Source organism: Nymphaea colorata, chromosome 12 (genome assembly GCF_008831285.2).
Source record: "Nymphaea colorata isolate Beijing-Zhang1983 chromosome 12, ASM883128v2, whole genome shotgun sequence".
Lineage (NCBI taxonomy): Eukaryota > Viridiplantae > Streptophyta > Magnoliopsida > Nymphaeales > Nymphaeaceae > Nymphaea > Nymphaea colorata.
Window position 1 is genome coordinate 15,183,576 of NC_045149.1, and position 23,349 is coordinate 15,206,924.

General features: G+C 42.6%; 3 protein-coding genes across 3 annotated transcripts; 1 reads left to right on the forward strand and 2 right to left on the reverse strand.

Moving 5' to 3' along the window:
- Nucleotides 1–1,818: 1,818 nt before the first annotated feature.
- LOC116265825 (ethylene-responsive transcription factor ERF104-like) lies at nucleotides 1,819–3,220 on the reverse strand. The gene has a single exon (XM_031646771.2). The coding sequence runs from the start codon at nucleotides 3,031–3,033 to the stop codon at nucleotides 2,026–2,028; it is 1,008 nt and encodes a 335-aa protein (XP_031502631.1). The 5' UTR covers nucleotides 3,034–3,220; the 3' UTR covers nucleotides 1,819–2,025.
- A 1,396-nt stretch (nucleotides 3,221–4,616) lies between these two features.
- On the reverse strand, nucleotides 4,617–5,690 carry LOC116265270 (ethylene-responsive transcription factor ERF105-like; the record flags this gene model as incomplete). Its single annotated transcript, XM_031645824.2, has 1 exon — nucleotides 4,617–5,690. A coding segment is annotated over one exon (828 nt), but the record flags the coding sequence as incomplete, so codon positions are not given.
- Nucleotides 5,691–20,220: 14,530 nt separating this feature from the next.
- LOC116266335 (ethylene-responsive transcription factor 2-like) lies at nucleotides 20,221–21,510 on the forward strand. The gene has a single exon (XM_031647501.2). It carries the CDS (start codon nucleotides 20,348–20,350, stop codon nucleotides 21,209–21,211), a length of 864 nt encoding a protein of 287 aa, XP_031503361.1. The 5' UTR covers nucleotides 20,221–20,347; the 3' UTR covers nucleotides 21,212–21,510.
- Nucleotides 21,511–23,349: the final 1,839 nt, after the last annotated feature.

A 23,349-nucleotide genomic window follows, 5' to 3' on the forward strand; every position in this document is an offset into this window, starting at 1 on the left:
GCCATCCCCGTAAATCATTGTGGTTGAAGTATGCTGGAAAGGGATCTGCTGTTTGTTGGGTTTCTTTTCATGAATGGAAATAATAAATAATAATAACTATAATAAACATCTAAATGCAACTACTAAAAGCTCCTTATCTAATTATCCAGCAGCAAGCTCGGTTTACTAACATATGTTTTTTCATTATCATAAGTAATGAAACTATGATTTTAAATGCTTTTCTACGTAAGTTGAGGCACATTAAACTTATTCTCGGTTCAATTCTTGCATTATTAGGGCTACGTGTTTGGGCCAAACATGTAGATAGTTTTCCAACACAACGCTAAAAAATTGACTCTTTTGAACATTAGTTGGGAGCTGTATCATCAGTGCAGGCCTTGGACACATTACTTTTGCATAATTAGAAAGAAGAGAAGTAGTTATATGTGCATTGAACAATTCCAATATGTATTTTACACGTCAAACATGCCTGCCTTGTTCTTTTGGAACCAACATAAAGACTACTTTGGTTACCCTATATATAATCTGATCTGAGGATCCTTCAGATTCTCCATCCCTACTTGGAATTAGTATCTTAAATGTGTGTGTGTATATATATATATATATATGAACTTTTAAACAAATCGTATGCCTTATGTTAGATTTTTAGTTAGATGGACCTTGGACTTTGGTGGGAGCTCTTGCCACAAGAGATTCTTGTCTTTAGGATCTGACGCTTTTAAACATGTAGACCGCCCGAAAATTACAAATATTTTACGCTCGACTAGGAAAGAAGCAGCAAATGCAGAAGACCCGACTTTTTCTGACCTTCTCAAACACTTGGGGTCCATGGCTTTTGATCTTTCTTCACGCAATCAAAACAGATAGAGAAAACTTGGTGCAAGCTTCAGTGTTCAGACTGTTGAGGAGTTGGAGAATTAAATCTAGCTCTTTACGATAATAAAGAAATTTCTCAAAAAATTTTTCTATTGACTAAGTTGTTTGTCGAGTCCTAGTTGATCTCTTCCTCTTTGCCCGACATCCAGCCCTCAACAAGATCTTCGTCTATCATCATTAATGACATTAAAACAGCATCACTTTAATCAATTCAAAAATATCTGCCGTGTACTCAACCTGTAACACATGCACTTAGGGTCAAGACACACACTCTCTCTCTCTTAGTGCAATCTAACTTCACAAATGGAAGGAAATCGCAAAGCGTACATCTTTGCACTCTCATTTTTCTTTAGAAACGAGTCATGCAGCGCTAACGATGATGGATAGAAGTTGGGGGATACAAGTTTTGATATTGTAGGACACAAGGAAGGGGCGTCCTACCAAGAGCGGAGCAACGATTTTTTTCAGGGGCATAGTCCAAACACGTCAAAAGTGGGTTGCTATTGCAAAAGAAAGTAAGAAACAGTCCTTGCCTTGCCGCTTCCATCCGTATCCGTAGAAGGGAGAATGTCAGACCAACAAGTGAAGAATACAATGAGTAAATCTTTTTCCCCAAAAGGCATCCTTATCTTGACTCTTGAGACCTTCAAACCATATGTAAATGTCCCCAGAGCATCACCATCCGACGGCCCTGCAAACTGAGAACCGATTGCGGCCAGCTTCTTCCTTCCCTTTCCATGGTTCACATCGCACCTAAACAATTGGTAAAAGAACGCAATCTGAACATTTCGCCTCCAATCCTTAACTCTGAGCTTCTTTTTCTCCCGTTCTGCTTCAACATCATTTGCATTTTTAAAAGAAATGGCATCTATGAGAATCAAACTAATGACAAGATTTTCCAGCTGCAGCAAGAACTAGATTATGGCCCTTAATTGACACATGTTGAGAAGAAACCGATTCATTAATTCAATTGGAAAGAATTGTTATATGTACATTTCGTTTTTACAAACTAACAGTTTCATGTGCTCCAATTGGGGAACTGTTGGTGCTGATCATGAGTGGCAGCGCCATTTTGATCATTCTGAAGTTGTTGGGAGACAATGATGGAAAATTTTTCCCAGTCGAACATGTCCTGCGGGAGTTTGTAAGTTAGACGACCAGAAGCTGGGGATGTCCCAAGAACGGGTGCGGCGACAACGGTGACAAGGGAGGGATGGAGAAGATCCCCTTCACATCCGTCAGGCTCGACCAAATGGACGGCGTCAGTGGCGCGGCGTCGTGGACAACAGCCTTTAGTTCGTAGCTCTCCGGCACGTCGTGCCTCCCCTTCTTCGTCGCCGGGAGCTCTGCCTCTCTACTGTCATTCTTGTCTTCCTTCCTCTTCGTTCCAGCCCCGTCGATCCCGCACACCATGCCAACGCCGGCCTCGAGCGGGAAGTTGAGAATGGCCTTCCTCCCCCTCATCTCGAACGCAGCCCGGTCGTAGGCCCGGGCAGCTTCGGCCGCGGTGTCGAAAGTTCCCAGCCAAACCCTAGCGCCCTGCCTCGCCGGATCCCGGATCTCCGCGGCGAACTTCCCCCATGGCCTGCGCCTCACTCCTCGGTAGCGCCTACTCGGCTCCTCAACGTCCACACGGTTCCCCGACAGCTCGGGTGCCGGTCGTGGTTGGGAGAAGTTCAGCGACGGAGGTCGGCGGCATTTGACTCCAACGGTGGCCGGAGGAGCAGCGCTCGGGAGGACGATCTTTTGCTCGGAGACCGGCGAGTGGAAGCCATGGCTCTCACCGAAACAGCCGGCGCTGAAAGACACGTCGAAGATCTCCACTTTCGGCTCGAGGATTTCCGCAGAGCAGGCGTCGGATTTGTCGATGTTCGCATCACTAAATTCCGACGTACCGGAGCAGGAGCCATCAAAATCACCGAATTCACCCAAAAGGTCGTCAATATCAAACTCCGAAACGCCGGGGGCGTCGGTCATCTTCTCAAAACCACTAGTTTGTACCGGAAAACCACAAAAGCCTCCGACCACTACACTCTCTCTTGGACGGGAATCCAACAGGTCGTCGGCAGGAAACGAGACGCAAGGCGAAGAGTCGCCGAGCAGGTGACGACTGATCCTCTCGAGAAGGAGACGATCGGAATCAGAAAAGCCTTCCATTGATCAGTGGGGATTTCGGCGATCGAATAGCAGAGAAAGGACGGAATTTTTTGGACTGATCAGAAGAGTGAGGAGGGAGGAGTGTGGAGAAGAGGAGGAGGAGGAGTGATGAAGAGTGGAAGGTCGCGGAGGAGCCATAAATAGGTGGTGGTGCTGCGCCGAAAGAGGGAAGCTTCCTCCACCGTACCTCCGCCCTTCCCCTTCCCCTTCCCCTTGCTTATCCGGATGTGGACAAGTAGGCGTTCCCTTCTACGAAGCCGTTTCTGCCGTCGCAAAAAGGTCAGAGAAGACCGAGGTCTACCCGAACTCCTCGGATCGACTTAGATCCGGTTCCTACTCGCCAGCAACACGAGCGTCTACTTCTTCATTTCACAAGACACTTAAAACTTTTTCTCATTATTATTAAAATTGGTCCAAGACACAACCAAAAAATCAACAAAAATATAAATGTATATATATAATCAAATTTCTAAACAATGCTTATATTCCAACAAACTTGGTCTAATTATGTTCATTGTTGTATACATGAATAACATCATTTTATTGTTTGAAGAAAAATTTGTTCAAGTAACATAATATTAAGTGCATGACAACCTAATTTTCCTTCTCCCAAAAGGAATTCAACTTGGTTCTTTTTTTTTTTTTTTTCAAATTGAACGAATCCAGAGCAGCTCGTTAGAGGTTGACTTGGAATTGGATTCGATACAGGAGGGGGGGCCGCTCGTTAGAGGTTGACTTGGAATTGGATTCGATACAGTCAGGGGGCGGAGGGAGGGGGGGCCGCTCGGGCTAGTGAGCGCAGGAATTTTTTTTTATATTGAAAAAATCAAATTTTTTTAGTTTGGCCCGACCGGTCGCTCCTCATCGCTTCTCTTGGCCGACCCTAGCACGGCCTGCGAATCGTCTTGGCTTGACCCTAAAAAAATCCTAACTCTGCCTTGGAGCGCTTGTGGACTTTAATAGTTAAAGTAGACATAATTAAGAAAGAAAAGGTACACTGTTCTAATTATTAATTCGAACCATGTTCATTTTCGTGTTTTGACTGCAACACTTGCTTAAGCCTTTCCATTATATATATAAAGCATGCTTCATCATATATTTCCTATGTGTAGTTGGCCTACCAAATTATATGTAGATATCTGAAAGGCAGATGCAACCTTTGGATTACACTTGGAGCCACTCGAGACTCTTTCTTTTAGCTTGGAAGTCTTCAACCTTAGCTCTGAGTGAGTCAGGCGGACTGAGCTCCTGTTTTCTGGTGTTTCCTTCCAGGGCCTTTCCGGTGATCAAAGTTTCCGTCCTCAACGAGAATATTTGTTATTTCCATTATGTTTCCTGTTACTATACAGCGGGAATACATTTCTTTCAAACTAAAGCATTTCAGAAAAGCTTCAAGCTATGTTAAACAATAGATGTTTAGCAGTTTGTAGTTAACTTTAGGGTGAAAAAGTAGCTAACCGATTAGTCCTCCTATCATTTTAGAGGCATTATTACTTTAGCCCAAGATTCATAGACCATAAGTTGTTCATATCGGTATTATAGGCTGCTCTAATCTAAGATACTACTGAAGGGAAGTTGTCAGATGCAATATAAAGTTCTTGATCAATCTCAAATTTTCTCAGCAATCGGTGGTTCTTATACAGTTTGTCATTCAAGAGTTTTCAAGAACAAAGCAATGAATTAAAGTGAAAAAATGGTCATATTCTGTACACTTCGATCTCCTTGTCATGTACTCATTCCATGCACAGAGTTGCAGTGCATGTCATGAACAACAAGTTTAGTTCCGGTCAAACTGTGGATTTCGTCGATCGGGGCGGAATTTCAGGACCTTAGCTCACCAGAAGCTGAGGATATCCAAATAGCGGGTGGGGCGACAAGGGAGACAGGGGAGGGATGGAGAAGATTCCGTTTAGGTCCGTCGTGCTCGGCCAGATGGACGGTGTCAGTGGCCCGCTCTCCTGGACGGCGGCGGCCTTTGAGTCGTCGTTGATTATTGGTTCGCGTCTCTCCCTCTTCGTTGCCATGGGCTCTGCAACCTCTCGGCCTTCGTTCTCGTGACTCTTCCGCTTCCGGCTGGCCGTGTGGTCTTCGCTCGGTGCCACGTAGCTTCCGGCTTCTAGCGGGAAGTTGAGAATGGCCTTGCTCCCTCTCATCTGATAGGCCGCTCGGTCATAGGCGCGAGCCGCCTCTTCTGCGGTGTCGAAAGTCCCCAACCAAACCCTAGCACCTTGCTTCGCCGGATCCCGGATCTCCGCAGCAAACTTTCCCCATGGCCGGCGTCTCACTCCCCGGTAGTGCCTCGTCGGCTCCTTTACTCCGACGTTCGTACTGTTTCCGACAAGGGCGGGAGCCGTAGAGGCTCCGGTTAAGCTCAGCGGTGGAGGCCGGCGGCGCTTGGTTCCGGCAATAGAGCGTGGAGGAGAAGGAGTAACACCGACGTTATGGATGTTGGACGAAGGAAAGGGAACGACCTTCAGGTCGCTGATAGGCGAGTCGAAGCTAGAATATGCAAGATCGACATCGAAGACTTCGGCTTTGGGCTCGACGAGTGTCGGCTTCGATGTCGTTCCAATGGAGCTGCAAGAGGAGGCCTCCGATTTGGTGTCGCTAAATTGAGGTCCCAAACTAGAGCCATCAAAATCGGTGAACTCGCACAAAAATCATCGATGTCAAACTCAGAACCGGTTTGTGTTTCCTCCGAATCGCAGCGACCAGAGAAGAGGTGGTCAACAAGAATCGGAAGGCAAAGGGAAGAATTGCCGAGCAGGTGGTTGCTGATATTCTCGAGAACGAGACGATCGGAGTCCGAAACAACTTCCATCGTGTGGACGAAGGGGGAGGATGATGACGGAAAGTGAAGGAGCGGAAATAGGATGCAGAGAGTCGAGGGACTGAGGAAGAGAGTGAGGGATGGAGGGGAATAAATAGTGAGGGAGAAGGCGGAGGTGGTGGAGATGTGATAAGGGAAGAGTGGAAGGCGGAGGTGGTGGAGATGTGATAAGGGAAGAGTGGAAGGCGGAGGAGAAGCTTCGTCCTTTCCCTTTTTCGTAACCCAAACAAAACTGGTCCACCTTCCTGGAACTCCCTCTCTCTTTGGAGAGCCCCAGAAAGAAAAGAAAAAAAAAAAGTACAAAAAAGCGAAGGAGCGACAATAATTGCAAGGCTGCGGATCGGATCGGATTGCTTCCACACGGCAGTGGCGGAGCCAGAAATTTTGGGTTATGGGGCACTAGTACATAGTTTGTGAAAAAATTTTCTGTTATTTTAAAAATAAAGCAAATATTGGCGTGGGCAACACAGGCGTGAAGCTGGGTTGAGACTCCATTTCACATGGAGTTTTCTTGAGCAGGCGTGGGCAGGCGCCCACACCTGCCTCACGCTGGCTCCGCCACTGCCACACGGCCTTCTCGAGAGACAACTTCTTTCGGGGAAAAATATCCAACGAGTTGCAAACAAAAGGCCCTTTTAAGAACCAGTTGCTCTCGCCGGAGAAAAGAGAAACCAGGATCGTAATTTTCTCGACAGCAACACATGCCATCGTTGTCTTGAATCATCGCCCTTTCAAACTTTTCCGGTTCATTGTATAATACAATACAAAGAGATGAAGAGTGGGGAAAACTTAAATCGTCGGATAAAAGAAGAAGGTAAGTTTCAGTGGCCGATCGGTTACCGACTTCACGAGTCGGCAACACGCAACGTATACAGCTTCAAGGTCGGCCACTTTTAGTTGTAATAGAGGCAAGTGGACCCAGGCTGTCCATGGACAAACATATCCACGACTTCTAGCCCCCGTTAATTATGAATCTCAGAAAAACAGAGACGTCCAGTACTTCTCCATCCTGCAAAAGACAACACTGTCCATGTGTCCGCCTCGATACAGCTAGCTAGGGAATACACGGGCACATTATTGCTAAAGGAAAGGATTTTATGGTGTCCAAGAACGTAGTAAGAGAGTGTTTGGTTCGCCGGACGTTCTTGGCTTCGGGGGTAAAGAATTACGCTTCATCTCTTCAAACAGGGAATAGTATAGTTTTCTCCAAATTAATACTTCCTCCAGAACATGAAAAAGTGAAACTCAGATTTATGACATGCTGTCGATATAACGAGGGTGTAAGGCAATCCAAAAATGTCGAAGCAAATAACGGGAAATAGATCTTGTCACCTTAGATTAGATGTTTTCTTGGTCATTAAATTAATTTGTCCAACTTGTATTCGGTTTCCTATTGCTTACATTATTATATTCGCTTCATCTAGAAACTTGGACTCGATAATTTTTTGTACATTCACATATAAATAATCAAGGCGGTTGGCTGTATGTCAAATCATGCTGCTCAATCGCATCATAATCCGAAGATCTTGGGGGCATTTAAAAAAGCAAAGAAATTAGATTTCGTCATTTAAGACCTGAAACCAAAATATGGGGCGATTAACTACTGGAAAATCTAAGTCTTCGAAGGGCAATTCAGAATAATGAGGGTCTCTTTCTGAGATCACAGGCAAAAACGAAAGATGATTGGAATAATGAATGGGTTGTTGAATATTCGAGATTCGGACTACCTAACGGTGGACGACATATATTTTTAATATTCTATTTATATGGTTAGAATTTTTGACAGAAAAACGGGCAGGAGGAAAATAAAAGGGGGCATTCATCAACTACGGAATTTCTCCTTCACGGGCGACCAACAAGAGTATGTGGAAAAGGAACTAAATTGATTCCTTCTCCATCCAAGTCAAACAGAAAAGAAAGGGCAGCATGTATTTAGATGCTAACATGATGCAAGGTAGCTGTAATTAGAGTCGTTCAGCTTGTATCGCATTGCAGACTCATGATCAATCATAGATCATCTTAATTCGTTGTTGAATCTCGACGAATAAGCACTGATCTCGTTCATGCTTCGAGGGATTTGGGTTAGCGGCTGGTAGATGGTCAGATGTTGGTTGAGTGACATCGTCATCAACTTCTTATGCAAGTTAAAAGGAAAAAGAGAAAGTCTTGATTCCTATGGTGAATTACTTTCAGAGCTACGTGATAATAATTCTTTGAAAATTTTGAGTGTGGATAATAATGTAGTGAGGTTTGAAAACCTCATGCAGTCGTCATAAGAATATGCGCCGTCCTTTGTGACTACACCTTCATGACGTCAATCACGTGATATCACTTTTCTTGAGGAATAAATATGGACGATCCAAAAATTAATCCCTACCGAAACCATCAGCTGCCTCTCTTATATTTTGCTTGGCATATCTGCCATGTGAACAGAACTTCATTCAATATATATATATATATATATATATATATATATAATTCCGTGGGAAATTTCGCTCTGTAGTGCATGCAATTCAATTGCTCCGGATGCATCAGGTTGTATGTGTGTGAGGGCAGGCCGAAGGAATCCATGCTTGTGTGTGTATGTATATATATATATCAGGGATGGAAAGACCCAGTTCAGATCCAATGTAGGTTTACCAGATCTCCCCCCTAATCAGATCCGGGTTCTAACTTGGGCTTGAAGAATCTGACATGTAATCTGCTTTATTCCTCCTTAAGAGTTGCATAATTTGGCTATGTCCCTTCTTTTCCCGCCCTTGTGACGTAATCGTAGACATGTTCAACAGCATGCTCTCCATTATATCCTACATCTTATTGCAATTATTTCAACATGTTAGCGTGTCATTATTTAATTAACAGGCTATCTATCTTTGTCTTATGTCTATGATAAAGAGTTCATGAATTTGTTTCTCATTCCAATAAATTGCACGCAGGTCGAGAGACTTTGTCGCTCACTCCATAGCGTGAAATTAATTTCAACGCTATCTCCAGCCCTGCACTCAAAATCATATCACGGCCAATGAAGATCTCTCATCTCACTCGCGAGCACTGGATTCGTCCAGCTCTCTCGACCTTATGCTGTCATCGATCGACCAACATCACATGTGACATGTGTTGTCGCAGTCATCTTAGCGGCGACCTCCGAGCCTCTTCAAGGAAGAAGAAGAAGAAGAAGAAGAAGAAGAAGAAGAAGAAGACGGAGGGGGGAGTGAGTTGAAATTTAGTTGACTTGGAATTCCAGCTGATTAGTTCAAGCCAAAGGTGAAGCAGAATCGTCGTCCCAGTCCAGAGAAAATTTCTGGAGACTTGACGACGGAAAAATCTCCATTGGAAACCGAACAACGCTCTTAACACGTATCATTTTTTCAGTCTCAAATTTGCGGGCATCGATTATATAAAGTTATAAATAGATTGCACAATATCGAAAGCGGTTGGTGGCTTCTTCCCACAGGCCAAGTTGTAAGCAGAAGGACCACGTGATGGGCAATAATACAGATAAGAAATGGGGACAGGGAAGGGAAGGAGAGACGGCCCTTCCTTTACAGGAAACCAGCAGAAAAAGTATGTCTCTCATGAATAATATATTTATTTAGCACTGACCTGACACTGAAAAGTTCATCACCAATCTCAATAATAAATGTTCATACCCCACCATCTTCTCTCCCTACATCTCTCTGCCATTATCTTTTTGGGTAGGGAGCTGGAAGGATAGGGCCGGCAACGGCTTTGGTTTCCCTTCAAAACAAAATAATAAAAAATTTACATGTAGATTTTAAAAAATTTTACTTTTCATATATATATAAAAGTTTTGAAAAATGTTGCTCATGTCAAAATTTTAAAAACTTTAATTCTTCTCCTTTCATGAAATTTTTTTGACTCTGCTCCTACATTAAATGCACCTAAAGGAGGTCATCCTACAAAAGCATCAAGTTTTAACTTATTGTGTAAAGAAATTAAGGAAGACCGTTTCCTTTTTTCTGAAAGACATTAATTTAAGCACTTGACAATGTCTTGAAACACTAATGGCAGGCTGTTTCTGGTTGTTGGGTAAGAACTTGGTGGACATAACTGAGCCACATTGACTCGTTGGAGTCAGGGCTCAGCTGACCCACCATTCGACCTGACCGGATCCATGATGCAAGCAAGCAAACACGATGTTCGTTAGGAAAAGGCTTAGCTAATATAATATTGTCGGATCAGATGTTGAAGAGGTACACCCTTGGAATTATTAATTCGAAGCATGATCTCATTCGTGTTTTGACTGCGTCGCTTGCTTAATTAAGCTTTTTCACTATGTATAAAGCATGCTTCATATATATTTCTTGTATATTTACATGTAGATGGTGTTTTGACTGCGTCGCTTGCTTAATTAAGCTTTTTCACTATGTATAAAGCATGCTTCATATATATTTCTTGTATATTTACATGTAGATGGCATACCAAGTTGTGTCAACCGGAGATGCAATACTTGGAGTAAAACGAAGTAATGTTAAGACATTCTTTTAACTTCAAATTAAATATATGTTATTTTCATTATGGTTCCTGCGCTGGAATTTGCTGCAATATCGACCGTTACCAGAATTTTTTTCATATTGAACGGTTTGAGAAAAGCTTCAAGTTACGTTACGCAGTAAACATGCAGTGGCCTTTCAATAATAAGTTTAAATAATTAATGCAGGACCAAAAAAGGAGCTAACCGATCACCAGTCCTTTTATTATATAGAGGCATTATTTGATTTTTTTTTTTAATTTATTGCTTCTATAGATCTAGAATGAATTATAAGATAGCAATGAAAACTATTGCGTCCAAAAAGTAATAACACCATCACCAACTTGTAGAGTTTGAAGAGGCATGGTAGAAGATACCATTTTGAATTTGAGACGAAAATCTTGGTGTATTAATGGAAGCGGGCTCAGTTTGATGACAAGAGAATAGATTGTCCGAAGTAACAGCAAGAATTGCTCAAGTGCCAATTAGTAGATTTTAAATATGAGGATTTGATCCATCATGGATTTGTTGACGGAGAGAATGTAGGGATCCAAACTTCACAAAATTAAACTAAGAATCATTGGCCGTAAGTTGTTATTTTTCAAATTTTTTAAATCGGTACTATAAGTTCTTCTGATCTCAGACACTACTGAGAAGACATTAGAATCAGATGAAGCAACAAAGTTTACCAATCTCCAAATTCATCAGCAATCGGTGGTTCGCTCAGTGGTTCTTATACAGTTTGTCATTCCTTCACAGGCAACAGCCAACTAGAGTTTTCAAGAACAAAGCAATGAATTAAACTGAAAAAATGGTCATATTATGTATACTTCGATCTCCTTGTTATGTACTCCGTCTGGAGAGCTCTGATGCAAGTCAGAACAATAAGTGCAGTTCCCGTCCAACCGTGTATTTCGTCCGGCCGGAATTCCAGAACCTTAGCTCACCAAAAGCTGCGGATATCCAAAAAAACGGCTGCGGCGACAAGGAAGACAGGGAGTTGTGGAGAAGATTTCATTTAGGACCGTCGTGGTCGCGCGCCCAGATGGATGGAGTCTCCGGCCAATCAATTGTTTACCTCTAATGTTTTCTTGATGCATCTGGCCGTCATATTGATGCTTCAGAGTGTACATGCTTATTTCAAAGATCTAGGAGCTCCATCATCTGCTCCATAATTAATTGAGAATATATATATATATATATATATATATATATATATATATAGAGAGAGAGAGAGAGAGAGAAGGGAGGTTGATCATAATAATTAATAATCTTAGCCGTTGGCTGTTGTTCTTTTCCACATGAACGATTGAAAGAGGCGTTTCAGTCATCTAACATTAATTAACAAAATTTTTCTTCTTCCATTTATATGGTTAGCATTTACCGGAAAAGTGGCCAGGAAAAAAAGGAAGGAGCATTCACCAAGTACGGACTTTTCTCCTTTACGGCTTTTTTGTGAAGCTGTCCACACGGTCCACCAACAAGAGACTCTTCCTTACTTGGAGGATGAACTAAACTACTTCCTGCTCCATCCAAGTGAAAAAGAAAGGAACGGGCAGCATGTTTTTAGATGCACACATAATGCAACGTGGTTGTAATTAATCTCATTTAGATTGTGTCACGTATTCATGATCAATCATAGTTCATCTTAACAAAGGGTGTTTGGTGTTTGGAGGAAGAAATACTCTGCAAGTGTCTAATGTTCAATGAGGGCAGATTCATGAAACAGTGACTTTTAATACACAGATTCATAAAAACTTATTCAAACACCCCTTAGAGACATGGGGAAAGAGAAGAGCTTTTGTTCCTCAAGTCTCCACCCCATTAGAGAAAAATCTTGGTGACAAACAGTATGAAGTTTTAGCTATTTCTAAGGGGTCAAAAATCACATTCGTTCATGCACAAACACGCGCTCGTAAGATTTCTATTTCAAGCAGGTTCGATCCATGTTGTAGTTTCTGTTTAAATAGTTGTGTTTTAAACTGTTATTCTAGAACAGTAAACAGATTCAAATGATATTCGTTGTCCACAACCTACAAACCATGTAAACAAAAAATCACGGTTTCTTGAATATATCGAGTTTTCACTTAGCCGGCTTTGAAAGTCACGGTTCGGTGGCGTTGGAAGTTTGAAATTCTCATTAATGTGCAACCATATCGGCCGGTCATATCTTTTGAAAATTTTAAAATTTTTGTTTTGGGGTATTAATGTATTGAAGTTTGAAAAGCTCCTGTGGTGGTGACCTTCTTGATCAATAATTATGCGCCGCTGTTTGTGATGATATACGACGCAAGACTGCAGGGATTAGGGTCCCTTACGCTTTCGTTGGTCAAAAAATTAAGGAACAGACGTCAGCCACATGATATCACTGATCTTGACGAAACTTGGAAATCATCACCTAATTCATTTATTTGTTCTCGCCGGCATGCATGCATGTGAACATAACTTCATCCAAATCCCCAATATGTGAATGGTGGTGGGCAGGGGCCCCCTCATCTTTTTTTTTTTTTAAGTATATACAATTAAAAAATCATTTAATATATATAAAATTTTTAACAAATTATATTTGGACCTTTATCAAAATTTCGAAACTATAGTTTCGTCCCATTAGTAAAAATTCTAAGGTTTGTAACTAGGGATGACAAGGTTGCAGACCCAGTTCAGATCCAATGTCGGCAAGGCTTACCGGTATTCATTCTAGATCTCCACCCTAATCAGATGGTTCAGATCTGGCTCGAGCTTGGGCATGAACCTTTGAAACCGTGGGAATTTAGATTTGACAAACATATATAAGACCTGATGTCTACATGTTATCTGCTGAGGTCCTTTTGGGATATTGCAGTTGGCTTCAGAGTTCGGTGACCTCAACTGCACATGGAGTCCGAGTCCCATTCATATTTCAAATCCTGGATTTGACTAGAAAGATCCGAATTTGAATGCTGCTTTCTTATCGGATTCTTATCATTCCAAACCAGAGAGATTTTTTATAGCTGGCAAATGACCTGCTGTCTTTTAGCTTTTGCTGGATAAAATTTCAGAACTCTTTTCACAGAATCTTTTGTGACTTATGGGCATTAGACAAATCCATGATTGCTGAAATTGTTGGTAGTAGCGAGGCCCTAGAAAGTCTGGATACAATCTGAAACTGAAGAAATTTCAATTGGATGGAAGTCTATTTCTCTTAGAACAAATTATCGGATCCATGTGAAAATTGCACATATCCAACGCAATGCGGAGTCCAATTTCACAGTTCTTGAAACTATAGAGTAAGTTCAAATTCGAAAATCTTAAAGTTTCGTCTTTACATATTCTTCAGTTGGGCTTCATTAAGAAGAGGAGATGACTATTACATATTCTTCAGTTGGGCTTCATTAAGAAGAGGAGATGACTATGTACTGGATACCACCTGAACTAGAGAGCAACCACCTACCATCGAAAGGCCGATCTGTTCAAGGCTTAACTGGTGATGCACTAGAAAGACGCAGGTCAATGAAGACCTATCTCACTTCACAGAGCACTTGCATCCAGCTCTGTCGACCTTAGACTGTCATCGATCGACCAGCACCCCATGTAGCGTGTGTTGTCTCCGTCATCACAGCGACGACCTCCAATCCAAGTCCCCTCAATGAAAGAAAGAAAGAAGAGGAGGAAGAAGAAGAAGCAAGAATTATGAGGGAGGGGGGTCGGAGTCGGTTGAAGTTGAGATTGAGTTTGACTTGGAATTCCAACGTCCGAGTCCACAGAAGGTAGAAAAATCTACACGATACTCATTATTGGAAACCGAACAACAACAACAACTTTAATACTCGTCCCTGACGGGCATCGATATAAAACTACGGATGGTTGGTGGCTTCAGCTTTGCAGGAGCACCACTTGATGGCCAATAAATAAAATAAAACGTATGGGGACAGGGAAGGAGAGGCGATCCTTCCCAACAAAAGTAGATCTCCCATGAATAATATATGTAACGGTCATAATCTCCATGTTCATCTGCATACCTCCTTTTCTCTCTCTCCCCATCTCTCTTTATATTATCGTCATCTTCTGAGGGAGGAAGGAGCTAAGATTATGACGACACTTTATCGATCTGTTATTCTATTGAGAGGAGCAGATGCGGCCACGTAGTGCATGGTTTAGGTACGTTGAATTTCTATCATTCTGCTTATATAAGTATGTAGGGAATTGTGTAGAAAAGGTAGAAAAGACAAATAATATAATGCTGGCATTTTTGTCGTAAAGCCTTCTCTCCCTTCCCTTCATAGGTGTATGTTCACTGACCAGAGCTTTTCAAATTCTGCAACTGGAAGTTTTTTAAGTTTCTCGTCGAATATTAATGAAATAAAAATTTTCAATTCGAATGCTGATTTGCAGGTTTTTCAAAACTTTGTAGTCGACAGGGATTTGAGGATTCTAAATCGATCTAATTAAGCAATGGCAGAGCTGAATGTGAATTCAATCGCACTTGATTGGCGAAGATTTTAATATACATATATCTTCATATTGAATTTTACATATTTATGCTCACTAGCAGAGCCAAAAAAAAATTTATTCGAGGGCAGTTATTCAAAAAAAAATTTAGATCATTCTAAAGCTCGTCGGATACTTTTATTCAAAAGCACAAAGAAATTATAACTATAGATGCAGTGAGGCGGTTACGAGCTACCTTTTACTTTTTATGAACTACAAACGATTTGACGCCTTAGAAATGAGAAGGCAGCTTACAAAATTAAAAGTTTAGCAGTACTTCTTCATGTATTTTCTATCGCTTTCTTGTACATGTGACGATCGATTTGATGCCATCATCTATCAAAGAGATGCATGGCCATTTGATGCGACCAGTCGGATGGCGAATTAATTAGCAAACTTCGAAGATCCAAGTTATATGCGCATCTTGGTTGCATTATTGGGTTTTCATGTCTATCTATCTTATCTATCTTCCAAATTGGATCAGATCTGAGTCACAGTCACAGTAGATATATGGCGCGGACCACATCTGCTCTCCAAGTTTTGTTTTGTTTTCAATATAGTTCCAAATCGATCTCTAGCACTTAATTCGGAGTTAGATTTGGATAGCGAACGCAACAAGTTGGATCTAGCTGTTTCTGCTCCCCATTGAGGCATTTTTCGAGGATTATGAGGGGCTTAGATCACAGTTGCCAGCAAACCAAGGCATTAATGCCGAAGTATGTATAGTTGACCATTAGCATAAGCTATGATGAGTAAGGAGAAGGAGAAAACTTGTTCAGATTGGGACCCAAATTGACATTAGATCCTCATAGAGTAAACTTGGACTCATCCCGCTCCATACCCAGATCTCTAAGTTGTCTTATCTTGCCGCCGACTGCCGACTGGAGGACCGGGTGAGGGGTTTCAGCCACTTCAAGATACCAAACCCATCCCACTTTTCGACCAGATCCAGTAGCAAACTTGAACTTTGAGAGTTAGGTAAATGAAGAGGAGCTTCGGTCTCATACCCAGATCTCTAAGTTGTCTTATCTTGCCGCCGACTGGAGGACCGGGTGAGGGGTTTCAGCCACTTCAAGATACCAAACCCATCCTGCTTTTCGACCAAATCCAATAGCAAACTTGAACTTTGAGAGTGAGGTAAATGAAGAGGAGCTTCGGTCTCATGTAAGGCTGGGCATCCGGTCGAGTGCCCGTTGGGTACCTAGTACCCCACCTGACTCATTGGACTCAAAAAAAAAAAAAAGGGAACCGGACCGGCCCAGGTAGGCCCGATTCAGTCGTGTTCGGCTCGATAATTTTTTTTTAAAGATATATTTTATTAATTTTTATATATAATTATAATATTTTATTATGTTTATATACATATATATTATATTAAAAATATGTATTTTTTAATTTAATAAACTCAGGCTCGAACCGAGCTGTCACAAGGGGAAACACATTCTCATTGTCCCCACAGATTACAAAAACTGTCCCCTCCTTTTGCCAAAAGTACTACAGCGCCTTACTTTTAGATTTCCAAAAACACCCTTTTCGTCAGTCTCCTCGTCGGCACAGAGCCTAAACCCATTTTTCTCAGGGAAAAAAATGCCCACCCACTTCACTGGGAAATACTTTTCCCACAAACGTATCCCTTCTTGAACAGTGCCCGACTTTTACAAACTTTTAGAAGAATTGTTGTGTCAAGCGACTAAACAATGATCGCTTTCCAAGTTATCTATAGACATTATTTCCATCCAGTGTTTGGAAAAGAGAGACCAAAAGATCATCTCCCTCGCTTTCTGGTAATTATTTCACCAGCACTGCATCAAAAACACATGTAGCATCTGCAGGCCGTGACACATGTATCATCACTCACTCACTGGGTGACAAGCGTATGTGTTTGATGCACTAGATTCCATTTCCCCCGCGTCATCGCTTTCACGTTGATGCCAAAAGAATCGTGCCCGTGACGTGATTCATGTGCAGCACATTTTGTCATGCACTTAAGCACATTTTGTCATGCACTTAGCGTTTGAGATCAATTCGCTACTTACTCCATAGATTTAGATAGAGATGTGCCATTCAGTATCAAACAGGAAGAACGGACGGTAGAAAACCTTCATTCTCTGTTAACTGCCCGTGGGACTGCCTTGGACACTCTAAATGAATGAGAAATTACCTTGGTGGAATTTGGTACATCCACCAAAATGTTCAGGTCATGTCAAGATTTAAATTGGATATATCTTTAACCATCTACTCGTTTGAATTCAGATTTAAATACAAACAAAGAAAGGTCGTATCTGAATCCATATCTGATTTTACAATCAGAATCTGATCCAAATATGATTTTCACTTTCATGTCCGATTCTGAATCTAGCCGATTTTCGAACTCTAAGAGTGTTAGATATAGCATATTTATTTAAAACTAAATCTAATTTGAATCCAAATCTGTTTGAATATTTATTTACATGCAGATCTGATCTGATTGGATGTCGTTTTTTAATCCAAATCCAATGTGATTTCTTAATGGGATGTTAATTTTTTTGTTCATGTCCAATTTTTTTGACAAGGATGTCATATATATATATATATATATATATATATATATATATATATATATATATATATATATATATATATATATATATATATATATATATATATATATAGAAGATGATGCTAACGATGTGCCCAAAAAAATAGTGGCATAGGAGATTATGATATTATTATTTCAAAAGGACGTGACTATGGACATGTCAGAGTGGAATTATTTTGTTGACTTTAAAGCACACGACAGTGCACCAAGCTTGCAAGGTGGAGCATTATATGGATGAGTTCCCTAACATTAATATGGAAGTGCCAAGTACTGCATGCTTTATAAGTGTGTCTGGAGCGCCAGTGTAACTATGATATACGTCAGTCTCCATTGCTAAGGTCTCTCGGGCTATCGATCACTGCAACAGTCCAAGCTTCTGCCATAGCCCCACACAAGCTAAGGTCACATCATAATAATCGACAGTTGGGACTTTGATTATTATCCTTTCACGTTTTTACCATTATTTTCATGTGGTCTTGTTGTTTCTCATATTTTACAGTAAGGTACATTTACATCTTGATTGAAGTAACAAGTATGATAGACCTGAAAAGTTTGGTGCAGTGGGATAGATTTGTGTTACTGTACAGGTGAAAATGAAATCACGGATTGGTTCCCATGGACATCTGTTCTTATAAAAGTCGGATCGGAGAACACTTACTGGTACCTGCAGGAAAGACGTAAACGGCTGCTCTTTTCAAAGTTGAGGACCGAACTTTACTGTTTAGACTGTTGGAAAAGGGAATCAAGACAAACGTGGCATGGGGAAAATCTTTCCCGTTCCTTGGGAAACCAAACATGTGCTTGGGTTCTCAGGAACATTTGGAGGGTGGGGAATCGGAAGCCCTTCTATTGACCTTTCTGCAATTTCCTTTGCGGCGGAAATACATTAAAACTTTCCGGCGGTCAAGGATGCGCATGATAGAAATATTTTCAAGATCTGACCATGACTTTCGGACGGATCTGTTTTTTATAACATAAGAAAGCTCCCCATTGTTCGTCGTTTCATATCATGTTGCCGTTTGAACGTAGAAAGTTTGAATATTTCTGCATCCCTTTGGAAGAAAAAAACTACCAAAGAAATTGACAGTTCGTCAGCAACCCACCAAACTAAGAGGCTCCCCAGAAAATCACAGACATCCTTATTAGGCCTACACAAAATAAGCCCGCCTGAGCTCAGACACAAAAAGGGTTAGCTTGGTAGGGTGGCTTTGGCTGTAATATGAACAGGTACAGTTAAATATGTGAAGGTCGAGTCCTCGGGGCGACCATTTCTCATAAAAATGGAAAAGAAGATGAATGGTTGGAGAAAAAGTTAAAAGATAAATAATGTATCCCCACATATGTCATTATTCACCTAAATCTGAACCCAGTCAATGAGATTCAGTGGAGAAAACAGTTAACCAAGTGCAGGCCGGGAACAGATCTGAAGGCAGGAATTGCCGAGCGCATTTTGGCTTGAGTGAGACTTAGTGATTCAAACCGAATCCAACTCATTTGGATCTCCGGTCAGCGTCATAGGGGGCTTGTGAGTTTGGTCGGATCAGGAACTACGGAACTATGGATGTGTCCCTTGCCAAACAAGCCTCACATCATGGCTCAACATATAGCTTCAATAACAAAGTATTTAAAAAAATTAATTACGGTAAAAAAATTTTAAAAAAAGGGAAGAGGAAAATGAGTGTGTGACTGAACCAGGCTGGAATGTAAGAATGCAGAAGGCATCAACTGAACGGTGGGGAAGGCTGTCGTGCCAAACGAGATGCGTACTGATTGGGACGTTTGGAGTTCATGAACTTGGTCGTGATTTTTTACCCTGAAAATGAAAAGGAAGGGCTCCAGGGTCCAGGGCTTCTTCGTCGCCTTGTGGAACCATAAAGCTCGATTACGGTGGTTGTGAAGTTCCGGATCCATCACGCCATCGCAGCGTCTCCCCTAGCCTGATTTGACCACCTTCCCGGCCCCATGACACCGAAAAATCAATCAATGCCTTCTTTTACGTCTTTGTCGCCCTTCCTATCCTATGTCCGTGTCGTGGGCCGATACCAGTCTAGCATATGGATGCATACGATATTAGCCAAATTTTCTTACACGCCTATCTATTGGGTGGCAACGACACGGGATCCAAATTTTCTTACCGCCTAAATAAAGCAAACGACCACCCAAAATTTATTGAATTAGTAGTTGTGGGTTGCTGGTTACTAATTCGAGTGGCATGGGCGTCAGCTCTTTTTGTGTCATTGGGGTAGAACCAGTGTGCTGGCTGACATTCATTAAAGACTTCATCCATCCCACATGCCAACATAACCATGTACCAAGGAAATTGACGCTTCTACTCTCTACTCCATACGCGACATAGTTATTTAGAGAAGGGCGTTTCAACAGTTCCACGGTAAAATACTCTTCCTTCCTAGTTCCTACCCACCCACCAGTAACACTGTTAAAACGATCCAATCCGAACTTCCTTACCCTCGAAGTCGAAAGACGAAGACGTAGTGGGCGCGTATCATATGGCCCCAGATAAGGACGCCTGGCGAGTAAAGCGAAAACAGGAGTAGCATGGGCCCCACACAGCGACTAGATAGCTTCTTCAGAGAACCATCCTCCAGCGTTGGCGGTTGGCCCCCACCGCCGTTATCCTGACGCGGCAGGCTCTGACGTAACGCCAAGTTGCGTAAGCAAAAATGACGACCAGTCGTGACAGAGAGAGAGAGAAGAAATATAATTAAAAGCACGTGGGTTTACCCTCCACTCGGGTGCCAGAAGCTTCAAGGAAATCGGGTCCCTCCTCTTTATTTTCTTGCCCTTATATAAGTCCCTTCCCCCACCCACTCTCCCTCCGTCCACCGCACCCTCTCCTCTTCATTCTCTCGCCGGAAGCCTTTCTTCAAAAATCGTGGACTCACTAGCCGCTTATCCACAAGGGAAATTTCCGGCCACCGGAGAGCACATGATGTACGGCTGCGTTAGTGAAAACCAGGGGGCGCTCGACTCCATCCGGCACCATCTTCTCGACGAGCCCGACGTTTACCCCTTCGCCGACCCGCCTGGCCACTTGTTCGCTGCTCCAACCTTCAAGCGTTGCCCGAGCTTCGGGTCCACCCTATTCCCTTGCCTGACGGAGGGCTGGGGCGAGCTTCCTCTTAAGGAGAATGACTCCGAGGATGTGGTTCTCCTTCATGTCCTCCGTGACGCCGTCATTGCCGGCTGGGCGCCGTCACAGCCGACTGACGGCACCGCGGTGACCGTCTCGGCCGTCAAGCCCGAGCCGGCGGAGGAATTCCACATCCCGACCCGGTTTCCTGGCGATTCCGTGGTGGCGGCAGCAGTGGTACCCCCTCAGCAGCATCCGGCTGCGGAAAAGAGGAAGCACTATCGCGGAGTGAGGCAGAGGCCGTGGGGGAAATTCGCAGCTGAGATCCGAGATCCGGCGAAGAACGGCGCGCGCGTCTGGCTCGGCACGTACGACACTGCGGAGGCAGCCGCTCTCGCCTACGACCGGGCGGCATACAGGATGCGCGGGAGCAGGGCGCTGCTGAATTTCCCACTGGAAGTGGGGTCGCTGACGGTGGAGACGGAGCCCGTGTCGCCGGCGAAGAGGTCGGCTTCATTATCGCCGTCGTCGTCCTCATCGTCTTCGTATTCGCCGAAGCGACGCCGCAAGCAGCAGGACACGGCTTCTTCCCCCATGTCCAGCCCTGTTCAAGCAGCCCAGAACGGCCTGGACTTCACCGGACGGCAAGACTCCTTCGCTCCCAACCCCGATGGGACCCCCCTTTCCTTCCTGTGCGCCGACCAGCTAGCGGTCAACTAGATCGACGTTTTCATATGCATCCACGTCGTCCTTAACGACGGGGGATAATCTTCACCTTTCTTTGTGGCAAACAGCTGTTGCTCTGCAAAGTTGTTGTGTGTGGGGCCACCCTCTCTCCTACGTGGCAAACGACACGAGGCTTACAAGTGCTCCTTCGCCTCCTCCCTTGTGTGCTGTGAATAGTGAAGGGAGGTTCCAATTCAGGGGCCTGTTTGTAAGAGTGTGGCTTTTTGGGCCGGTTTGGTATAAAATTGCCATTGAATTAAAAACTCCACTTCAACAATGTTCAGCAAGACAAAGATTTAGATTATCTAAGAGGAACCAAGAAAGAACCGGAAAACGGATTGGGTCGTGGTCAGCGTCCAGAAGACCTGACCTCTTGAACATTTAAAGCCGTAAAATGGCGTGCATTCTACAAGCTGGAAGAGATCTATTGCTCTTGATATCCTCAAATTGCAATTTTAACAGGATTGGGGAGTACGAGTTAATTCTCTTTGTTTTGAGAACAACTATGCAATCGCAGAACCATGCATCAGGCACCAAAACCTTGAAATACAGAACCACAATTCAGGCCATGAAGAAACAGATTGCTGTAGTTTAACATATGAAGCAACAATACACAACTTTGGGTACGACGTACGAACTCTCTCTCTCTCTCTCTCCCTCCCTCTCTCACACACACACGCACGCACACACACACACATAAGCTATGCCCAGATCCATATGCTAATCGAATCCTGAAAGGAAACCGGAAGCCTGAATCTTTGCAGATCCATGCACGGGTGGAATCTGGTTTTAACCCGACCGGGTGATGGCTTGAGATCCTCACCTTCACTGCTACACCTCAGTCCTCAACAGCCAATGAGAACACCAAGGATGTGAATGCTGCGGTCCTTCATTCCACTGCTGGCCGTGATGATCATTCAAACTGCAAACCTGAAACGAAAAAAAATGAAAACATGAATGTCGAAGAACACACTCAATCAGCACAGCCTTTACTTTCTTTTCCTTTCCCTTTCTTTTTTATATCATAAACCTGCACATTCTTAGTAAATCTACATTCTGCCGACAATTGAACCAGAGCTTAGAAATTCTACAGGATAGCAAACTAGGAACTATCACACATACAAACCAAACTAGATAAACTGAACATGTCAGCACAGGGAAAATAAACAGAAGCACCATATGAAATGAGTAAAATAGTAAAAGAGCATCAAAATATATCATCTTCGATTTGAATTACTTATCATTTTGATGTGATCCCGAAGGAAGTAAGATGGATGTATGACAAGGCAGATTTCACAGATATATATTCTCTGTGATTGCTGCTAATGGATTGGCTACTCTTTTTTACTTCCTTTTCTACAAGGAGAGGAACACTCAAGTAAAACTTGTAAAAGATATTAACTTGTTGATCATTTACTGCTGCAGCCAATAGCAGAGGTGGCCAAATCTAAAAACAGCATCTATTCAACAGGTTGATCAAGCAAAGTAACAGCCTATTATACTAATACTTACGTCGCCAAAAAAAAAAAAAAAAAAAAGTTGTGCGCGTGCATCTATCTTCTGTTCGCTACCTCAGCAACAGCCTATAAGGCTATAACCAAAAAAGGAAACCGTCGACTAAATGGTCATTATAATCCACAACACCAAAAAACAAAGTTTCATTTCTCAATAAATTTCTTTTCTTGACATCTTTTTTCCTCCATATTTTTTGAAACATTGAAAAAGTCTACAAGTTAAATAAATCTTAAAAGACTTCCTCTCTTTCCTTGTTCTTCATTTCTTCCTTTTGTTCCTTTCTTTCTTCCTTCCTTCTTTTCCTTCTTTCCTCTATCCTTGACCTTCCTTTTTGCTGTCCTCATCTCTTCCTATTCTTCTTCACTCTACATAAGTATGCTACTCTGTGATAATTAATTATAAGTATACAAGCTTTTTTCATGGTTAGCTCATACTAGCTGAATCACATATATGTTCCTTCTTGTGCTTGATTCTGTTAATACAAATCCCCTAGCAGAACCAGTGCAAATCCTCAACCTCGAGACTCTTCTCCAAAAAGAAATTAAATTGATGAAAGATACTTAGTAGTTGACAGCAACTGCAACGTGAACCTAACTTCGGCTGAGCAGAAGCCCACC